This window comes from Notolepis coatsorum, assembly GCF_963971535.1.
Source record: "Notolepis coatsorum genome assembly, chromosome: 17".
Lineage (NCBI taxonomy): Eukaryota > Metazoa > Chordata > Actinopteri > Aulopiformes > Paralepididae > Notolepis > Notolepis coatsorum.
Genome location: NC_140181.1, coordinates 76,151,627 through 76,173,675, shown reverse-complemented (window position 1 = coordinate 76,173,675; position 22,049 = coordinate 76,151,627). Strand labels below are relative to the sequence as shown.

General features: G+C 42.7%; 1 protein-coding gene across 1 annotated transcript in view; it reads left to right on the top strand.

Moving 5' to 3' along the window:
• The window catches only part of mtcl2 (microtubule crosslinking factor 2), a 179,963-nt gene that overhangs the window by 65,192 nt on the left and 92,722 nt on the right, over positions 1–22,049 (top strand). Inside the window, 2 exon segments of the mRNA XM_084333500.1 lie at positions 9,606–12,093; positions 20,040–20,102. Coding sequence (XP_084189626.1) covers positions 9,606–12,093; positions 20,040–20,102 — 2,551 coding nt within the window.

Here is a 22,049-nt window from a genome sequence, read left to right as displayed (position 1 = left end):
ATGTGGGTCACCCCAAACTGTTTTACAGGATAATCGCTCAATTTCACCACTTTAGGCTATTTACCTTCTAGACTATACAGTATTTGTTTGTCAAATGTAACTAAATTGAGAACAATGTATTTTTTTTTATAAAAACGGATGCGGAGCTAATAATGCTAATGATGGAGCATCGCCGTCGGTTGTGTGATAGTAAAGGGTTAACCTTCTGCCGTGTGGCAGTGAAAGGGTTAATGGAATGATGTGACCTTCTGAATTTGAGTGTTCTCTTCTTGTCAAATCCTGACGGAAAGGTTTCTACATTTGCCCTTCCGCATCAAAATCATAGCTTGTTTGACGTATTCGCAAAACGTGATGGAACGAGATGCAAAAAAGTTCATGTAATAATGAGTTTATCCCTGGAGGGGCAGGTAAAGCATATCTGTTCTATATGACTTCATTAGGTATCGAAATGATAGAAAATAGTTCTACATTCCTGCCAACGACTGGAGCCTGGGCTTCATTTCTCTCAGTGTGCTCAGTGCGGACCTGCCCCTAGCCTGGGCTTCATGGCTGGCTGGATCCCAGATGGGGTGGGGTGGGATCTGGGACCATTTACACCAGTGCCAACCCCTCAACTGTGACCAGAAAATGACAAGATCTCTCCCTCTTTCTTTCTTTTTTCACTCATCTTTCTGTCAATCTCTACTCTTTTTCTCTCTTTCTCACGTTGTCCTCTCTTTATCTCTCTCTCTCTCTCTGAGAAAATGACTTGGCATGCGATGTAAGTCCACCCATCTCTCTGTTTCTGAAATGTTTTCTCTCATCTTGTTTATTTTTGGGACTGGTTTGGGAGATGGTGTGTGATGATAGGAGGCTGATGATATGCACAGATAGACACATGTGCGCGCATGTTCAAAACACACACACACACACACACACACACACACACACACACACACACACACACACACACACACACACACACACACGCACACACACACACAGAGAGAGACACATGCCTCATCATAGCCAAGTGATCATGTTCCCCAGCCTTCTAGATTTTCAGAGCAGATGAGATGCAGTAGGTGCAGGTAGTGAACGGAGTGTCTGGTAACATTGTTTCTTAAAGTGTGTCTCAGAGAGCTGAGGTGAGATTAGAACGGATTGAACTCTTGAGACAAAGCACATCCATTTAGAAGTTTATTTGAACAGCACATGTATTTGCAGTTGTAAAGTCAATCCAAATCACTTGGGATGTGAATGATGTAATATATCACAAGAATGTACTTGACCATGTGGGATATTTGTAGATATCCTGATGAAGAATGTCTCAGTCAACCGAGGCTTGGATAATAACAAGGGTTTATTAACCAAACAGATAGAATACATAGAGAGAATGGCTGAGGCTCTCGCCCCAGGTGATCAGCTGAAATCCCCCAGGTAAGAAGCCCTGATTGTGGTCGGGAGGAGCCCTTTATAGTTCAACAAAGGGGGTGTGTGGTCCCATTTGATAGGTCAGATGGGGGGGAGGGGGTACAGGTTTGGGGACACAGGGGAGGGGGGTGATTCCACAGAGAGGGGGGGGGCACAGGTAAGGGGAACATATTTACATGAGGACATATTATACCACAATACTCACTTTTCTTTCTTATAATGTGGGTGAGATTAATGTATAATATACCAGGATTGTTTGGAACAGGTAAAAGTGGGGACCGATGTAATCCATCGGTTATCAGATAATGAAAAAAATAGAAAATAATTAAAATAATGAAAATGTTGGCCAATGTGTTCTGTTGGTTGGCCTAATAATTTAAACTAGTATTATTTATATACATGATTCATGACATGATCGACTGGACTGCGGTCTGTGTTATTTTGATATCAGAGATGTGGGATGTCACCCTTTTCTTTTATTAATCGCTCAAAATACCTATATCAATGAGTGGTCCTCATCTCTGATATCAAACAACAATTAACATAATCATTAGAAGCTATCGCTGTGCAAATATCTTGGCATACCTTCAGTCGTTCATGTCGTGACTCTGGGGAGCTAATGTGATCGTTGTGCATACAGGCATCGTAATAAACCAATTAAATACATGCACTGTCTGTGTGGTCAGAGTGCACAGGGTGAAAAAACAAAATTGTGTTCATAATTATTAGGAATCGGATTTACACATAAGGCTAATGTGTACAAAAACATTTTAACAACCGTTAACCTGGTGGTTAATAAAACTAACATGATTGATTATGGGAAACTGTTCACAAATATATATATATATTTTTGCACATTTTGTGATGATTCTTGATGAAATTACTTAGGATCCAGTTGTATTTAATCTGAGTTTGAGTGTCACTTTCATCTGTGATTGCCTCAGCTTTGTTGGTCTTTACTTAGAATCAGGCAATTTTCTCCATTTCTTCTCTATAAATGAGGAGATAAAACGTCTTATGCATCGCTTCTGTATGTAATTCTAGTGCATATACTATCAATGGTTCACCATACAGGTGCAAAACAACGTTACATGTCCTCTTCTATGAGAGAATAAAACAACTGATTCTTTCTTGTCTGACAATACAATTTTGTAACCTAAGTAATTCTAATGTGATGTAATGTGATCATGTGGTCACTTCTTCCTTCAGCAATACATTTTAGCTCATTATTACTAACCATTGTTAATGTTTTCTCATTGATTTCTTTTCATCACATCCCTAGTTCATCGTTTTGCAGATACATACAATTGTGTGAAAAGTTTCCTGCTTGTGAAGGTATTAATCTGAATGATGTTGCGTCGTTGTTGACAAGGTGTTCTCTGTCGGTCGTGTGGCAGGGCCAAACAGTAACACATAAAAATTAAATAAATACATACAATAGACATTACCTTAGTGGCTAATGTGTCAAAATAAAATTGAAAACCGTTAACCTAGTGGTTAATATAAAAGGTGATTATGATAATCGTTATGCATTGTTCTGTGGTGCATACTATCAATGGTCAAAACAAACTTGGTGTCTTGGAACAATCCAACTGGTTCTGCCCTGTTTAACAATACCATTTTGCAATGTGACTCTGTGATCATTTCTCATTGTCATTATAAAATTGGTTAATGCAATCTTACTGATTGTATTTCATCATATTCCTAGTCAATAATTTTCCAGATACATATGAACTCTGTGAAACAGTTCTTGTTTGTGAATCTGACAGTTGCTGTGAAGTGTTGATCATCTGTTCTCGGTCTGTCGTGTGGCAGGGCCAATACATACATAACAATGTGGACAATGTGTGTTCAGAAGTATCTTGTTCCACAGGTCTCTGATGATGTCTCTTCTTGACGATGCAGTCGGGAACATTCACTGGTCGTCGTTCATTCAGAGGGGGCCTACAGGAGGTCGCCGTCCGCTCCCTGTGTACCTTGTCAAGGGTCACCGGTAGCAGTCAACTATAGTGGTCTTTTCCTGCAGCCTATGTTGTTCTCCACCACCATCACATGTGTTGTGCTGGTTTCGCTGTCCTCTCCTCGTCAATGCGGTACCACTTGATGGAGGGCGAGGGCCCGCCGGTGTAGTGGCTAGTCAGTAGGACGCTCTCTCTCACACGGATGACAATCTTGTCATGGGAATCCACCTTGATGGTCGGGGCTTTGGTTCCCATCTGCAGGTGATGGGTTTGGTTTGCAGTGCCGGGGTGGAGGCCGTCAAAGGTTGATCTCCTCTTCGTCAGTGTCTCCTTGGTCAGTCTCCTTCGTGGTCCTCTGCTCCACTTTCTTGGGGATGTCTGTGGGCTGGGTTGGATGGTTCTCCCACGGTTGTTGTCGTCGCCTCTGGTTGTGTCCGCAGCTCCTTGGCGGCGTCCCTGGTAGTTCTATGCTGTCGTGGGTCGCTCAGGTCACTGGGTTGTGTTCCTCTCTGTCTGGTCCTGCCGTCGTTCGTGGTTCAGGTCACGCGTCGTCTCACTCGTCCTGTCCTCTCACCAATTCGTGATCTGAGGGTGATAAACACTGCCTTAGAAAACTCCTCACATAAATGATTCAACGCCTTTCTGCTAAAGTGGAAAATCATTTTGGGATTAATTCAATTCATTGTAAATAAAATCACTTAATTGACAATAGGAAATGCAAACCAATTGCATTAGCAGTGATAAAATCACTTAATTGACAATAGGAAATGCAAGCCAATTGCATTAGCAGTGATTCCTTACGTCAAGAAGGTCACATTCACTACAATTTTATCAGATCTTGTGTCTAACTAGATCTTACAGCATTAGGCTTTAAATAAAATTTGTAAATGAATGGCCAAAGTTTTGAATCAGATAAAATAGCTCCTTGTCTTCATATTCTGATGGTCTTAAATTGAAGTTGATCTTACCTCAGGCCGCGTACGATGGTGTGCTTCTTCAAGATACTTACCTCGCCATGACTTCTCGGTTGTTCTTCACATCTCAGTGTGGCTCATCATAGCATAGCATGGGGAAAAAACATAAAATCTAGGTAGCCAGTTAATTTTGCATGAAAAACAATCATTAGTTTTGTCATCTAACCCTAACTAACCTTACTGTCATGCATTTGTCCTAATAAACTAATCTACACTGTAGCACTCAACACTTTGATGACCATTGTTACTCAGCTGATAGAGGTGTGCCTTGCCTGATGTCCTGTCGTACAGAACCTGTGAGTCGCTTTGGATAAAAGTGTCAGCTAAATGATCAATGTTGTTGATATCTTGTACATTTAGATAATTGTGCTGCAATTTTGGTGGTTGATAATTTTGCAGTCATGGAAAGTATTAGTTGTTAAAAGAATAGTCTAAGGAATAGTCATGCATGTTATTGGTTATAAACAGAGAATAGAAGGAGGGGATTGTAAGTAGTTGTTTTCATCATTAATCTTTCATCTCGGGCACTTCTCTAATTCATGTGCCTCTTGAAAAGAGATGATGAAAACGACTGGTTAGTTATTGTTAGTATGGGAGTTAGGTAGATTTTCATAACTGCAAATTCATCATCTGTAACTAATTCATGTTAATTAAGTGGTTCTCTGTTGCCATCCACCGCCAGGTGAGTTCATCAAGTCTGGGGTCACGAGTGTAGGCATTTGCATTGCTTTGTCTCCCAAGTGTAAATCTGCATCTAAAGCGATACTTCCTACTATACTAAGTGGAGATACTAAGTTGAGTCTCTATAGGTGTGGTCAGACTGGCTATTTGCATTGTCTTTCACTCCACATCGTCCTCAGCTGGTTTGAGTGTTCAAATGTAGATTACTTTGGGGTCTCAATTTAAATGATTGTAGCTGGTCTCCCTTTGTGTCTTGTCTGTGTTCAGATGCAAATCACTGGAGTTTCAACTTTTGTGATACAATGTGTTTACACCCATTCTGCATCTTGACCCAGAGCCAGATCTGTAAATACAAACACATGTTAATTTTCCACTCTTTTCTAAGACCATCTGAGTGGGTTCTCCTTGATTGTCTGTGAGCTTAACAAAACATCAGCTATTTCTCATCCATCCTGTCCTAGGATGTAATGATAGTGTTATCATTTATCAATCATATCGCATATGTACACAAGCATCATATGAATGTGGAACCACACATTTTGAATCATGTTTAAAAATGTCCTACAATGGAAAGGGCTAGTTATCTTTCATTGGTTCTTTAGATAAACACATTAACTCAAGTGAATATAACCTAAACATCTTACTTTTAAACATAATCTATGTTGTTTGTGTTCCAAGTTTTCAACATTGAAAGCTTATAAAGTCTAATCTAACGCTGTTTATGTGGACTACAATTCCTGTACTGCCATATACTGGGAACCGGAAGTGTTTGTTTAGCTCCCATGGTCAGTATGACCGGTACGTCCACAGATGTATTATAATTCTGAAACAGACATTGTAATTAGCTTTATGTGACTTATAAATTGAAAATGGGGGACCCTGATGTAAACAAATCTGGTATTGAAAATGGGGGACCCTGATGTAAACAAGACTAAAGTCTCTCTCTGGTCTGCATCCCCTTAACAATTGTGTGTTGAGCTGTGCTGTATTGTACCTATTCTGCAATCTGTTAATAAAGTTTTCAATCAATCAATCAAAGCATCTATATATTTATGATTTTCATACTCACCGGGGAAAGCTGTTTTGTTGACGTTGGATCCGTTACGTGTCGTCAGCAACCCGCATCTCGCCACCGCAACTCAACATTTTCCAATAGCAGCGCGCACATACATATACAAATAAAACATATACTACACATGGATTTCACGCACCCTTGGCCTTGGGCACATTACACTTTACGTTCGCTTATGGATAGTTTAATATAAAATAATAACTTCACGGCGCGCATAGCGTCACGTCATTGCTCCATGCGACGTTCGTGTGTTCTCATTCGCCTCGGAAATAACGCTTTGTAATTCATACAGTATTTTTCCCACGAGCTCTCAATAGCCTGGAATTCCTATACCAGCGTTTTGTTACCGAATGAACGCGCCTGTGCATATGTGAAACGTAAACAAACTGAAACGATAAAACTATACTTCCCCAAATGGCCGTTCCCGTGGGCCGGTGTTCTGCGGAATCCGGAAATTACTATCCTAGTTTGTTCCCGTGAACTGCACTTCAATGTTATTCTTTGTATAACGGTAACTCGTCTCTCAATGCTCGTCGCGCTATCCGCAGCCGGTTCTTGACTCAATAAAGCAACGCGACGGGTCCTATAATACTTGTGCACATACAAACGAGACTTAAACAGACAAACAAACATTAATACATATAAGTTAACGTGTGTATATATCTGGTCTGTATTGGATCGCTGTTCGTTTAATCGCCCAGCACCCTGCTGCGATAAGGCATTTATACCCTTGATATACACACACACTGATATTCAGTCGTTATTAAAGCATAACGACTGAATCCTGAACTTCGAAATTTAATAGCGATATATTAGATTATATATACCTTTTAATCATAGTCTCGGTCCCTTCAACCAGCGATTAATGTCCCGTTAAATGTACATTTACGTACTGTCGAGGCACCGCCGGTTTTCCTTCCCGCTCTCTGTATGATTAATTGATTAATTCAATCCAAATATATCGTTTTCAGGAATGGAAGAGGTTGTGAGCTTATTTTAAGGTTGTATCTATGAATATATATCGTTACTCTGTTAAATCTAATTAGATTATAACAGCTTCTCGGTCCTAGCGTCCCGCCTCTTTGCCACAAGAATCATAGAATAGTTTCTAAGAGAGTCGCGTTTTCCAATGATATCACTCTAATAAGCTCACGTATCTTCCTTTGTTGACAACCTTACTGTGTGCCTTAGCTTTTGGTCGGCTCCGACTCGACCAGGAATAGCACTTCAACCTTTGTGCCTAAACTTTAGGGACTAGCACATATAACCCATCCTTTCAGAACCGCCTGATAAGGACCCAGGTGCACGCGCGCCCTGGTAACGATTCTCAATACAGATCAGATATATTAATGCACATTATTCTTACTCAGCCATGGTCTCAATATTTGACAACATTCTGTAATATTCACCTGGCACAGAGAAAAGCGGGACGTTTTTAATTCCTTTCCATAAATTTTTGGTCGACCAGTCTATATACTCACTTTTCTCTGTATAGATGAAACGATACAGCATGCCGGGAGGACGCAAAAAGTCCGTCACAAGTTCGTAGACGCCAATTGTGGGATATTTGTAGATATCCTGATGAAGAATGTCTCAGTCAACCGAGGCTTGGATAATAACAAGGGTTTATTAACCAAACAGATAGAATACATAGAGAGAATGGCTGAGGCTCTCGCCCCAGGTGATCAGCTGAAATCCCCCAGGTAAGAAGCCCTGATTGTGGTCGGGAGGAGCCCTTTATAGTTCAACAAAGGGGGTGTGTGGTCCCATTTGATAGGTCAGATGGGGGGGAGGGGGTACAGGTTTGGGGACACAGGGGAGGGGGGTGATTCCACAGAGAGGGGGGGGGGCACAGGTAAGGGGAACATATTTACATGAGGACATATTATACCACAATACTCACTTTTCTCTACTGTCTTTAACTATGAGTGAACACAACACTCTAACTTACCATCTTTAGATAATAAAGTACTCAACCTCTACTGTCTTTAACTATGAACAAACACAACACTCTAACTTACCATATTTAGATAATAAAGTACTTGACCTCTACTGTCTTTAACTATGAATGAACACAACACTCTAACTTACCATCTTTAGATAATAAAGTACTCAACCTCTACTGTCTTTAACTATGAATGAACACAACACTCTAACTTACCATCTTTAGATAATAAAGTACTCAACCTCTACTGTCTTTAACTATGAGTGAACACAACACTCTAACTTACCATCTTTAGATAATAAAGTACTTGACCTCTACTGTCTTTAACTATGAATGATAATTATCATCAACAAGAAAGGAGTTGACTTTGCATACAGGAGGAGAGAGCACTATTGTTTAGAGGTAGAGACAGACAGACAGAGAGAGAGGGAGGGAGAGAGAGAGAGAGAGAGAGATAGATAGATAGATAGATAGATAGATAGATAGATAGATAGATAGATAGATAGATAGATAGATAGATAGATAGATAGATAGATAGATAGATAGATAGATAGATAGATAGATAGATAGATAGATAGATAGATAGATAGATAGATAGATAGATAGATAGATAGATAGAGAGAGGTGGGTGGGCTGTTACATCATGGCACTGACAGTGGACGGCGGAATGTTGTGTGGGTTGACGGGCGTGAGAGAGAGAGAGAGGCACTGTTAGGACACTGGACAGGAGAGAAGGGGATGTGAGGACGATGAAGCAGGAGGGTGTCATGTGAGAGAAAGATTAATACTATTGTGGTACATTTGGAGTGATTCAGTCAAATTGCTGTCTATTTTTGTTTCAAAGTGTCAGACGGTATTACTGGTATTATACTGGTATTGGTTCCAATATTAACAAAACAAAAGGTTTACTCAGTGGAAGTGCAGAGGATTGTCTAAATTAGGCAGACAGAGTGAAAGGGAGAGGAGGAACAGGAGGAGGAAGAGGCAGGGAAAACATGATGGACACGTTATATTAGGGAGTTGTCAGGGACATTGGACAGTAGAGAGTAGGGCTGACCCCTATTAATCGATTAGTCGACTAATCGGTCGAAAGGGGCCGTAGTCGACTGGCCAACCTCTTAGTCGAATATAATAAAAAAAAATAATAATAATATTCTTTTTTTTAATGTTCTTTTTTTTAATCATTTTTTTCAAAAGAAAATAGGCATAGAAGCGTGGCTAACGCTAATGGCACGCATACCAGAGGCTAACTGGCTAAGAAAACAGGCACAGAGGCACTGAAAGAGGATTTCACCCATCTAATGAACACACTATACTAGACAAATATCAAGATGTATCCATCAGTGGACCAATTGCATGCTTTTGCAGAGGACAAGAAGCCTTCAGTCGACTCCTTCAGACATTAAGCACCCCCCACAGCCCAAAAAAACTAAAGCATCTACGATAATTCAAAACCAACTCGACCTGGGAAAAGAAGGGCTCCCACACAGGAGGCGCATGACGCCGTGCAGTGAAAGCCGAAAGGAAGCTGTAAGGCCGACTCCCCTCTTAACCCCCAGGAAAACCACCAGAATTGCCACATGGAACATCAGGACGATGTACGAACCAGGGAAGACAGTCCAGGTAGCACAGGAGATGAGGAACTACAACATTTCTCTCCTTGGCTTGTGTGAGACAAGGTGGCTACAAGCAGGACAACTGAGATTGGCATCTGGGGAGATGGTGCTCTACTCCGGTCATACAGAAGAAGGCGCCCCACACACGGAAGGGGTGGCCCTGATGCTGGCTCCGGAGGCACAGCGCTCTCTCATTGGTTGGGAACCGGTGAACCCACGAATCATCACCGCCAAGTTCACCACTAAGAAGGACAACATCAGACTATCCATCATTCAGTGCTACGCGCCGACAAACGACACCGAAGACGAGAAGAAAGACAATTTCTATGAACAACTGCAGGCTGTACTGGACAGACGGAGAGAAAAAGATATCACCATCCTCATGGGTGATTTCAACGCCAAGATAGGAGCCAACAACATAGGCTACGAAGACATCATGGGCGTACATGGATTGGGGCAGATGAATGAAAATGGAGAAAGGTTTGCAGACCTGTGCTCCCTCAACCAACTGGTAATAGGAGGCAGCATCTTCCCCCACAAACGTATCCACAAGGCCACATGGAGATCTCCAGATCAAGTTACGGAGAATCAAATAGACCACATATGCATCAACAGAAAGTTCAGGAGGTCATGGCAAGATGTACGAGTCAAGAGAGGGGCAGACGTGGCATCAGACCATCATCTCGTGCTGACGATCATAAAACTACGTCTGAAGAAGTATGCCACAACCACCGGCGCAAGAACCAGATATGACGTTGGACTTCTTAGGAACAAAGAAATACAGAGTAGATTCCAGATCAGCCTTACCAACAGGTACCAGCAACTACAGGAACAGGATGAAGACACAGATGTGGACATAGAAACTCAATGGCAGCACACAAAGACGTTGTGGCTGGACACCTGCAAAGAAATATTGGGAAAGAAGAAGACAAAACACAAGGAATGGGTCTCAATGGAAACACTCCAGAAACTGAAAGAAAGAAAGGAGAGGAAAGAGATACTGAACACAAGCAAAACAAGATCAGCAAAAGCAAAGGCACAGGAAGAATACACCCAAGCCAATAAGGAGGTGAAGAGTAGCATTAAGAAGGATAAAAGAGATCACATAGACAACTTAGCCAAACAAGCAGAAACAGCGGCAGGGCAAGGCAACATGAAAGACCTCTATATGATCACTAGGAAGTTAGCAGGCAAGTTCCAACAAACGGACAAACCAGTAAAAGACAAACAGGGAAACCCACTTATAACAACAGAGGACCAACGGAGAAGATGGGCTGAACATTTCAAAGAACTACTGAACCAACCAGCCCCGACAGAGCCAGCGGACATTACACCAGCGGAGAGAACACTTCCAATAAACTGTGATAAACCCAGCAAAGCAGAGATCAAAAAAGCTATTATCTCAACAAAGGACGGAAAATCTGCAGGACCAGATGAAATACCAGCAGAAGCCATCAAGGCCGACTTGAAGACTGCGGTAGATATGCTTCATAGCCTCTTCACCAAGATCTGGGAGGAAGAAAAGATTCCAGAAGAATGGAAAGATGGAATCATCATCAAGCTACCAAAAAAGGGAGATCTTACCAACTGCAACAACTACAGAGGAATAATGCTTCTATCAGTACCGGGAAAAGTACTCAACAGAATTATACTGGACAGAATGAGTGTTGCTGTGGATCCCATGCTTCGAGACCAGCAGGCAGGCTTCCGGAGCAACAGATCTTGCACAGACCAGATCGCCACCCTGCGCATCATTATAGAGCAATCCATCGAATGGAACTCTCCATTATACATAAACTTCATAGACTATGAAAAAGCCTTTGACAGTGTGGATAGAGAGACTCTGTGGAAACTGCTGAGGCATTATGGTATCCCAAAGAAAATCATCACTCTGATTCAAAACACCTATCAAGGAACATCATGCAAAGTTTTACATGCAGGCCAACTGTCAGAGAGTTTTGAGGTCAAGACCGGTGTGCGTCAGGGATGCCTCCTATCGCCCTTTCTATTCCTTCTAGTCATAGACTGGATTATGAAGACCACCACAAAAGGAAATAAAAACGGCATACAGTGGACCCTATGGACACAACTGGATGACCTCGACTTTGCTGATGACCTGGCTCTCCTGTCACACAACTACAACCAGATGCAAGACAAGACAACCAAGCTGGCAACTACATCCCTTGAGACTGGGTTGAGAATAAACAGGAAGAAAACCAACCTAATGATGATCAACACCTCTACCAACAACACAGTCACAGTAGGTGATGAATCCATACAGGAAGTCAACTCCTTCACTTACCTAGGCAGTATCTTGGATAAGAAGGGCGGCACAGATGGAGACGTCACAGCAAGAGTAGGCAAAGCCAGAGCAGCATTCATCATTCTGAAGAACATCTGGTCCTCCAAGGACATCGCCATGACAACCAAAGTGCGGCTCTTCAATTCAAATGTCAAATCTGTCCTTCTCTACGGTTCAGAGACTTGGAGAATGACGAAAAGAACATTGCAGAAGATACAGACCTTTATAAACAGCTGTCTGAAACGCATCTTTGGGATCCGGTGGCCAAACAAAATCAAGAATGAGGAACTATGGTTGAAAGGAAGACAGGAACCAGTGGAGAAGCAGATACTGAGACGAAAGTGGGGATGGATAGGCCACACTTTGAGGAAACCGGCTACCAGTACTACACGCCAGGCCCTGACTTGGAATCCCCAAGGGAAGCGGAAGAGAGGGCGGCCTAAGAACACCTGGAGGCGGGACACTGAGGCGGAGCTCAAGAGACAAGGAACTACCTGGGGGGAGGCAGAAAGGACAGCCCAAAGCCGTGTTGGATGGAGAAAAGTCGTAGATGGCCTATGCTCCATTGGGAGCGATGGGCCTAAGTAAGTAAGTACAGCCCAAATGGAATGATAAAAAAATATATATATATTATTATTATTATTATTATTTTTTTTTTTTTTTTAAGTCGACCAATAGTCGACTAACGGCAAATTTTGGCCAATCCTAGTCGACCATCCAAATCCTTAGTCGGGGACAGCCCTAGTAGAGAGATTAGTATCTTGTAGGAAAGAATAGAATAGTATCACGGAAAAGCTGGAGGAAGGGGAGCAAATATGGCTGTCCTCTTCCTCATCAGCTGCCACAGAGGTGCCCTTGAGCAAAGCACTGAACCCCCAACTGCTGCAGTGGAGCTGCTCAGTGGCCAACAGTAGAGCCGGTGACTGTACAGGCCAGCTCCCAGGTGTGTGTGTGTGTGTGTGTGTGTGTGTGTGTGTGTGTGTGTGTGTGTGTGTGTGTGTGTGTGTGTGTGTGTGTGTGTGTGTGTGTGTGTGTGTGTGTTGTGTGTGTGTGTGTTGTGTGTGTGTGTGTGTGTGTGTGTGTGTGTGTGTGTGTGTGTGTGTGTGTGTGTGTGTGTGTGTGTGTGTGTGTGTGTGTGTGTGTGTGTGTGCTCCTGAATCTCCCCAAGGGAATTAATAAAGAACACTTGGGTGTGTGTGTGTGTGTGTGTGTGTGTGTGTGTGTGTGTGTGTGTGTGTGTGTGTGTGTGTGTGTGTGTGTGTGTGTGTGTGTGTGTGTGTGTGTGTGTGTGTGTGTGTGTGTGTGTGTGTGTGTGTGTGTGTGTGAAGCAGGGCATTGCGGAAAAAGAGCATGTGTCCAACATCCCCAGATAAATGAAGGACAGAGCAAAAGCAAGGTTATAGGGTTAGGGCAAGGGTATATAGGGTTTTAATAGTATTACCTCAAATATAATTGTATCCTTAAATAACCATAGGAAATAACCTTTTTCTCTCTCTTCCATTTGGCCAACAGACAAGCATCGATCCAATGCTCCCATCAACTGCTCCACTCCCAGCCGGAATCAATGGTTCCATGGTTCCATTTTCATGCCAGACTATTGATCTCTGAGTGGAGTTTTAGCACCATTAAAAGACTGTTGTCTTACAGATAAACCGCTGGGTTATAGGACACGGACAGGGGGGGAGGGGGGGGGGGGGGGGGGCGGAGAGATGAGAGTTTGAATCCCAGCTGGAGAACAGGATGAATGAAATGGATGGGAAGGGAAAAGAAAGAGAGAGAGAGACAGGTCGCCAAACGTCCAAACTGAAGTTCCACTTTTGACATGCTTGCTGAACTGCAGCTGCATTACTGCTGCACCCACCAGAGGAATCTTCAGAAAACCTGATTAAACAGTGACTCCGACGCAGGAGGCAAAACGCGTCAGAGTCCATGTTTAATCATGTGCCGTATACTGTATAGAACTTGCCAGTACATCTTCTTCACTCAAAGTTGAGTGCCTTGGTTTTCCCATCCTTAGAAGTGGAAATCTATTGGAATCTGGCTTTGTAATCTGAGATTTCTCTAAATAATAATAATAATACGGGTAGGCTGTAAGTTATTTGGTGGACATATAAGGTACTTTTAAGCACTTGCATACATCTTTAGTATGAGTGGTTGAATCGCACCCCTAGTAGCCATAGCCAGTGTGCAGTGTTAGTGTCATGCTTTACACACAGGCCCACTCTCTGTGTTGGCAGTTGCCTGTAGTGCTCTCCCTGTTTATATCAAGAGCCTAGCAAGGTCTTGTTTATTTGATTTAATAGAATACCAGAGTGGGTATCCCTTCATCCTCACTTCTCTCTATCACTCCATGCTTCCCTCCCTCTATCCCTCCTTCCTTCCTTCTATCCCTCCCTCCTTCCTTCTATCCCTCCTTCCTTCCTTATACCCAGCATTCCTTCTATCCCTCCTTCCTTCTATCACTCCCTCATTCCTTCTATCCCTCCATCCTTCCCTCCCTCTAATACAGGGATCCCCAAAATGTTTCCTGTGAGGGCCACATAACTTTTCCCTTCTCTGGTGGGGGCCGGGGTCAGTTTGTAACAGAAAAAGTGTGACGATCGCAGGGGTGCCTAAACGTAAACATTTATTGTTTTCCAGAAAGCCACACATAACCAAATATTAATAACCCTTTCCGGGATCTTCACAGAAAAAAAAGTCAGGAAATAAATAACACTATTTATGAAATAAATATACAGTACCTACAGACCACCTAGCTCTAGCTCTGTACTATTTAAAAGCACAGTGCAGGACACACTCAAAGGTTATCGCACCTCAGAGATGGCAGTGGACATGTATGACAGGACAAAGGCCATATGTAATGGCCTTGGGATTGAGGAACATACTACCAGCCAAAGGAGGAAGCAGAAAAGGATGGACGAGTATGTAGTTGAGTCATCTTGTGGCACAAGCTCAGACCTCAGCTCAGGAGATCAGCTGAGACAGAGACTGTTCTATCCAGTCCTCGACAGAATGCTGCAAGAGCTTGAGAGCAGGTTCTCATGAGTTGGAGAACAACTTATGAGAGGCATACAGGCATGTTATCCAGCCTCAGACCAGTTTTTCTCAGTGGAATTGCTGCAATCCCTCGCCACACATTACAATATCCAACTACTGCCAGAGGAGATCACAGTTGCAAAGTGTTTCCTGGCCAGGACAGGCAGAGATGCAGTCCCTACTATCCAAAGTGTCTTTTCCCTCCTGGATGATAATAATAACTAGACAATTCCGCGCGGGGGAAATTGTGAAAGTGTGGGTGACGCCTGTGCACCGCCGGCTAGTGTTGTCACGATACTGGAATTTCGACTTTGATACGATACCTTGAAAAGTATCGATACTTCGATACCATTTCGATATAAAAAAAAAAATATATATATATATATATATATATATATATATATATTTTTTTTTAAACAAATTTAGCTTTTGTTGCTGGTTGATTATCCTCAGCTTCTCTCTGGTACTATAAGAGAAGATAAATATAACACTTTTAAAACCCTTTGTTTATCTTTAGATCACACATTTAAAAATGACTGTTCATCTCACTTCAATCATTTTAATTGCAGATGCAGAACATGGTATTTTCCCAAGCAGACAGATGTAAACACTGTAATCTGTGTTGCATGTACCTGACAAACTGAACTGTTTGTATTACAGTTAGTAACAGTTTAGATTTTTATTTAAAGATAACAAGAGAGAGAGAGAGAGAGAGAGAGAGAGAGAGAGGCAGGCTATGCTCGGAGCATTTCAGTAACGTTACATTTTCAACAAGATTGCTGCTATTTAAACACTTCATGGAAACGGGGTAACGTTAACCTTATGTCGACTGTAGTATTGTATGACCTCGACATAACGTTTAAACGTTAACGTTACTCCGTTTCCATGCAGTAATTGTAAAAGTGGCCAGCTAAGCTAACGGAGCTAACGGCTAGCAGTAGCTAGCTCTAACGTTACAACGAATCAGCTGTTGATATTATGCGCCATCAGTAGACAACGTATCATGTATTAAACTAGAGTTAATGGTTTAATGCTTCAGTCACAGTGACGTTGAAAGAGCAGCTGTCACGAACCTCTTTCATTTCTTTATGGAGATCCTCGTTGGCACTGCTCTAACACCGCTTGCAAATAGCATTGGGGCAGCTTTAGCTTGTCCTTCGTTGTTTACTCAAACCCGAAGTACCTCCAAACAGCACTTCTGCTGTTTTCTTTATCCACAAGCACAAGTTGCGGAGGCTTCCTTTGAAACGAAAAACGAACTATCAAAACGTACACAGACCCATTTGCCATCTTCACTCAGCTAAAATGTTTATTTACAAACTGAAGACGGCTCTGAGAGGGTCTCTCGCGAGTCTCTATGACAAACAAAAAAAACATATTAAAATGACGACTCAGGAATGAGACTTTTCCGAGTTTTAAAACTTTTTCGGACTTTTCCGAGTTTTTGAATCACAAATGACTATGCACTTTCACTTTGAATGTATTTCAATGAGGGCAGACGCATGCCTGCATTGTCACGATGATTAAAAGCAAACGATAAGAGATGAAGCGTTGTGAAGCGCACATGAGCACTTCAAGGAGTAGGTGAAGGGTTGTGTGCGATATTGTGGCATTCCGTCGACAATTGTGGCCTTGGTGGCGATCGGAACAGAAGGGGGGAAAAGCTCAAAAATCTTCGTATTTTTAGAGTGCAAACACATTGGTGTCTATGGGGAGGAGAACCTTCAAACAAATGGTCATCAGTTGAGATAGAAATGTCCAATTCCATTTATTTTTCTTTTGATGTGTTTTAATTTTTTTCTACGTCCAAAATTGAGATCAGTGTCGCAATTTACCCAAGGTAGTGGAAAAAGAAATATTTCAGCTCCTGCACTCTAACTTGCAATGCATTTCCAATGGGACCGAAATGTTCCCGTTTAAAGTCGATTCGTAGCCAAACGGTGAAGTGAAACTTTCCGAAAAGCAATAACGCTGTTGCCATAGTCAAGCCGGTCGTTTTGATACCTTTCACGTGTATGGGGCGCGAACGCTCTGGCAGGAGTTGTGTTTGCAAAATCGGTGGAATAAAGAAATAAAGAATAGTATAGATTACTATAGTGTGGGTGGCAACCTGGCTTCGCCAGGTCACCCACACTAATAATGCATTTTATTTATAAGGCGCCTTTCAGGACACTAAAAAAGTCCACAAATCGGTGAATGAAAAAATTATAGGATCAAATGAAAACTACTACTTACTAAAAATGGATGTTTAAAAGTACAAAAAAAAAAAAACATTCAGCACAGACAATGGGGATGCTGCCATCTTATTTATTTTTTTAATGCTCCGCGGCTCTAGGGGGCCGGGCCAAATGTGGAGGTGGGCCGGATCCGGCCCGCGGGCCGTAGTTTGGGGACCGCTGCTCTAATACATCCCTCCTTCCATCTACCCCTCTTTCCTTCCCTCCCTAATCCCCTCTACCCTTTTTTCCCTTCCTTCTTCACTCTCTCTTCTTCCTTCTTTCCCTCCCTCTATCCATCTCTCCTTCCCTCTATTCATTCTTCCCTCACTCTCTCCCTCCCTCCCTCCTCCATCCCTCTACCCCTCCCTCCTTCCTCCATCTACTCCCCTCCGTCCATCCCTCCTCCATCTCTTCCTTCTCCATCCCTCCCTCATTATCTCCTTCCTTTATTCCTTCCTCCCCTCCCTCCTTCTCTTTCTCCCTCCATCCTTCCTTTCCTCCTTTCCTACCCCCCTCTCTCCCTCCTCCCTCCTTACCTCCTTTTCTTTTGTTGTCATGGTTCTTTGCAGAGAGAGTAGGCTGTTTCCATGGAGACGGCTGGACCAGATAAGCAGTTGCTTACACTGCAGCATGCATGTCTTAAATGTGTGTGTGTGTGTGTGTGTGTGTGTGTGTGTGTGTGTGTGTGTGTGTGTGTGTGTGTGTGTGTGTGTGTGTGTGTGTGTGTGTGTGTGTGTGTGTGTGTGTGTGTGTGTGTGTGTGTGTGTGTGTGTGTGTGTGTGTGTGTGACATTGGTCTTGGCTCAAAGAGAAGCAGGAATTATAATTATATCTAATGGACTGCGCTGTGCTTAGGTGAACCGGGGTTGTTTTATGTGTGTGTGGGTGTGTGTTCGTCTGAGACATTGGAGAACAGTATTTATTAGTAAACTACTTGTGTTGTCTTTTATTTAGTCAGATCTCAGTTTTCAGATCTATCACTCTCTCTCTCTCTTTGTCTCCCCTGCCTCTCTCTTTCTCTCTCTCTATCTCCATGTTTACGTAAAGCCAGCTCCTATCAGCATTGGTGGGGTGATAAACATCACCATGGCGATGACAAGTGAAGCAGGACAAGAGAGAGAGAGAGAGAGAGAGAGGGGAATGGGCGTTGTCTTGATATAGATACTTTGTGTGTGTGTGTGTGTGTGTGTGTGTGTGTGTGTGTGTGTGTGTGTGTGTGTGTGTGTGTGTGTGTGTGTGTGTGTGTGTGTGTGTGTGTGTGTGTGTGTGTGTGCATGCTCGTGTATGTGAATATGTCTTTGTGCACATTTGTTTGTGCATACGTCTGTGTGGATGTGTGGATGCTTGTGTGTTTATGTCTGTGTTTAGTGTGTGTGTGTGTGTGTGTGTGTGTGTGTGTGTGTGTGCGTGTGTGTGTGTGTGTGTGTGTGTGTGTGTGTGTGTGTGTGTGTGTGTGTGTGTGTGTGTGTGTGTGTGTGTGTGTGTGTGTGTGTGTGTGTGTGGGGGGACGTGTGTGTGTGGGGTGGGGGACGTGTGTGTGTGGGGGGACGTGTGTGTGTGGGGGGACGTGTGTGTATGTGTGACCTGCAGGGTATCATCCATAATACCGGGACACACAGACACTGGAACCCCAAGCATTGATCCTGTAACCATTACATCCAGTACTGCCTGTCTGTCCACAGCTGCCTCGGTCTCTAATGTGTCTCTAAGTCACGGCCCAGCCAGAGTCACTGTCACGATCCTCCTGCCTGCCCGAGCTTAGGGCTGCTTGATGTGGGGAAAACAAATGTCTTTTAGATGACCTTTTTCAATATGAATATATATCATGATATCTGCTTAGTTATGGTAAATAGCATAGGTAATCCAATCGACATCCATCATGTTGGACTGCATGGTAATGGGATGTGTGATACAATCAACTGAACATGTAATCTTTCAAACATTCTCAAATCTGACTCTATGTGCTTTTAGTATTGATTTGTCCCATGATTAACAATGTAAAAACAGTGCAAGAATGCAATAATACAGTTAGAAAATATTCATTATCGATACAGCCTTTCCTGACCTGCCCCTGAGGACCATCAGCCTTGGGATATGGTTGTCCTGCCAGTGCCTGTGTATAATTATTTATTTATTTAAAATCGTATAGGCCTAGTACATCTCCTTACAATGACTAGTACTGAGCAGTGTTTTTAAATTACATGTGTGCTCCTTGAATAGGCAGAGCAAATTGTCTGATTAAATCCTGCCACCCACTACTGTTCACTACTGTTATGTCACTATTATCATTATCATCATTATTACATTGCACTTTGTTCTATGTTCTATGTGCTATGTTCTATGTTCTATGCTCTATGCGCTATGCTCTATTATTATTATTGTTATTATTAATTTATTAGTATTATTATTATTGTTATTATTATAAGGGGATTAACACTTGCGGGGCCATTCACGTATATATATGTTATTGGAGCGCCAACGGTATACGTTTTTGGATCGTTTTCCCTTTTTTTCCGATTTTAATATCCTATTCAATGTCAGGGACCTGTGTGTTTTATATGATTCCCCTTAGGGAAAAATAAATATCTTATCTTATCTAGAAGTTGAGATAAGAGGTTCCTGCAGGGTGCCAGTGTACTGTAAGCTACTGATCTGGCAGATGTGAGGAGGCAAGCCGCCTGGCGTAGAGAGATTCCCGTTATACTGACTACAGTCACTGGGATACAGAGTCCATAAACACACTGCAGCTGATCTGTGAACATTGCGTGGTGATTATGCACCTGAGTCATGACCATCCATGTGTTGTGTTTCTCTGTTGCAGAACTCCCAGAAGAAGAGAGGGGCTCGACCAAACAACAAGCCAGACAAGAAGCTGTGTCCACAGGTAGCGCACACACACACACACACACACACACACACACACACACACACACACACACACATGCGGTGCACATTATACAACAGACACAAATGCATCAGGCGTGTGAGTGGTTTAGAAGACTAGGAACAAGTGCGGTTAATTTAGCGTTTAAAATGCAGTCCAGCAGTGTGAAGAATGACATGCCCTCTTTTATGTACCTGAAGATGGAAACAGAGGCACTCGTACTGTACCGGCATACTGTACACACACACACTCGCACACTCGCACACACACACACACACACACACACACACACACACACACACACACACACACACACACACACACACACACACACACACACACACACACACACACACACACACACACGCCTACACTCGATGGTCCTGTATTGAAGGAACAGGGGTGTTATCTCCAGACATTGTCCAGTTAATCAATATGAGAAACAGAAGTGTCTGCTCAGCAGTAAAACCTCCTCAAACCTCTAGCCTGGAGAGACTGACTTTAACCTGACACAGAGAGAGAGGGGGGGGGTTAGAGAGAGAGAAAGAGGGAAAGGGAGCGAGGGGGGGGGGGGGGGGTTGGAGAGAGAGGGAAGATAGAGAGAGAAAGGGGGGCTTAGAGAGAGAGGGGCTTAGAGAGAGAGGGAAGGGAGAGAACGGTGGAAGAGAGAGAAAGATAAGTTGTAGAAAGTGATAGGATTTTGATGAGGTGAGCAAGAGAAAAAATAAAGAGAGCTACAAGAGACAGAGAGAGAGTGACTGGAGATGGACATCGATATTGCAGTCAATACCAAGGTTTTAGTAGTTGGTTTCAGTAATGGATAGCCCTCTTATCTCCAGCGCAATGTATAGTCAATTAGTGTTACACATACCGGCTGTTGAGGTGTGTTACACAGCACTCTTTATTTGGCTATTCAGCACAAATATTTATTGCCAAGATTAGTTTCATTGTTATATTTCTAATTATATAATTTGTATGGCCTTCTTGCTTTATGAGATCGTAGAGTAGAATGTGATAGGAAACAGAGAGGGAGAGGGGGGTGGAGACTGGAGAGAGAGAGAGAGAGAGAGAGAGAGAGAGAGAGAGAGAGAGAGAGAGAGAGAGAGAGAGAGAGAGATGCAGGGGTGTTGTGTATAGTACTGTATCTTAGTCACTGTGTTGTGTATAGCATCTTAGCCACTGTGTTGTGTATAGTATCTTAGCTGCTGTGTTGTGTATAGTACTGTATCTTAGTCACTGTGTTGTGTGTAGTATCTTAGCCGCTGTGTTGTGTATAGTATCTTAGCCGCTGTGTTGTGTATAGTACTGTATCTTAGCCGCTGTGTTGTGTATAGTATCTTAGCCACTGTGTTGTGTATAGTATCTTAGCTGCTGTGTTGTGTATAGTATCTTAGCCACTGTGTTGAGTATAGTACTGTATCTTAGTCACTGTGTTGTGTGTAGTATCTTAGTCACTGTGTTGTGTGTAGTATCTTAGTCACTGTGTTGTGTATATAGTATTATCTTAGTCACTGTGTTGTGTTTGCAGTATACAGTATTCAGTGCCCTTACTATGAGTTAGGAAAATGGATCAAACTCGAAAATACTGATCATAGGCAGGCAGTGTTTGAACCATGTCAATCAGCCAGGAGGGTTTTGAAGGGCACTGTGAAGGGCACTTCATAGGGAAAATGAGGTGATTTTCACCCAACTACTGCAGCCTCTAAGTAGCATGTACGTTTTCTCTCTCATGTAATGTCCTGGTGCCAAGAGCTGTTTCCTGGACGCAATGTCCATGGAATAAAGTAGGTAATGATACTTTATCGGACCAATGGTATTTTTTACGCCAGATCTTTAATATTGCCAAAGGAACATGCCAACGTTATGGGAAATGTGCTTCTCTAGAGTCAGACAATGAGATAGATACCAATTTCCTCTCTGTGCGTTCATTAGAAATTGATTGATTGA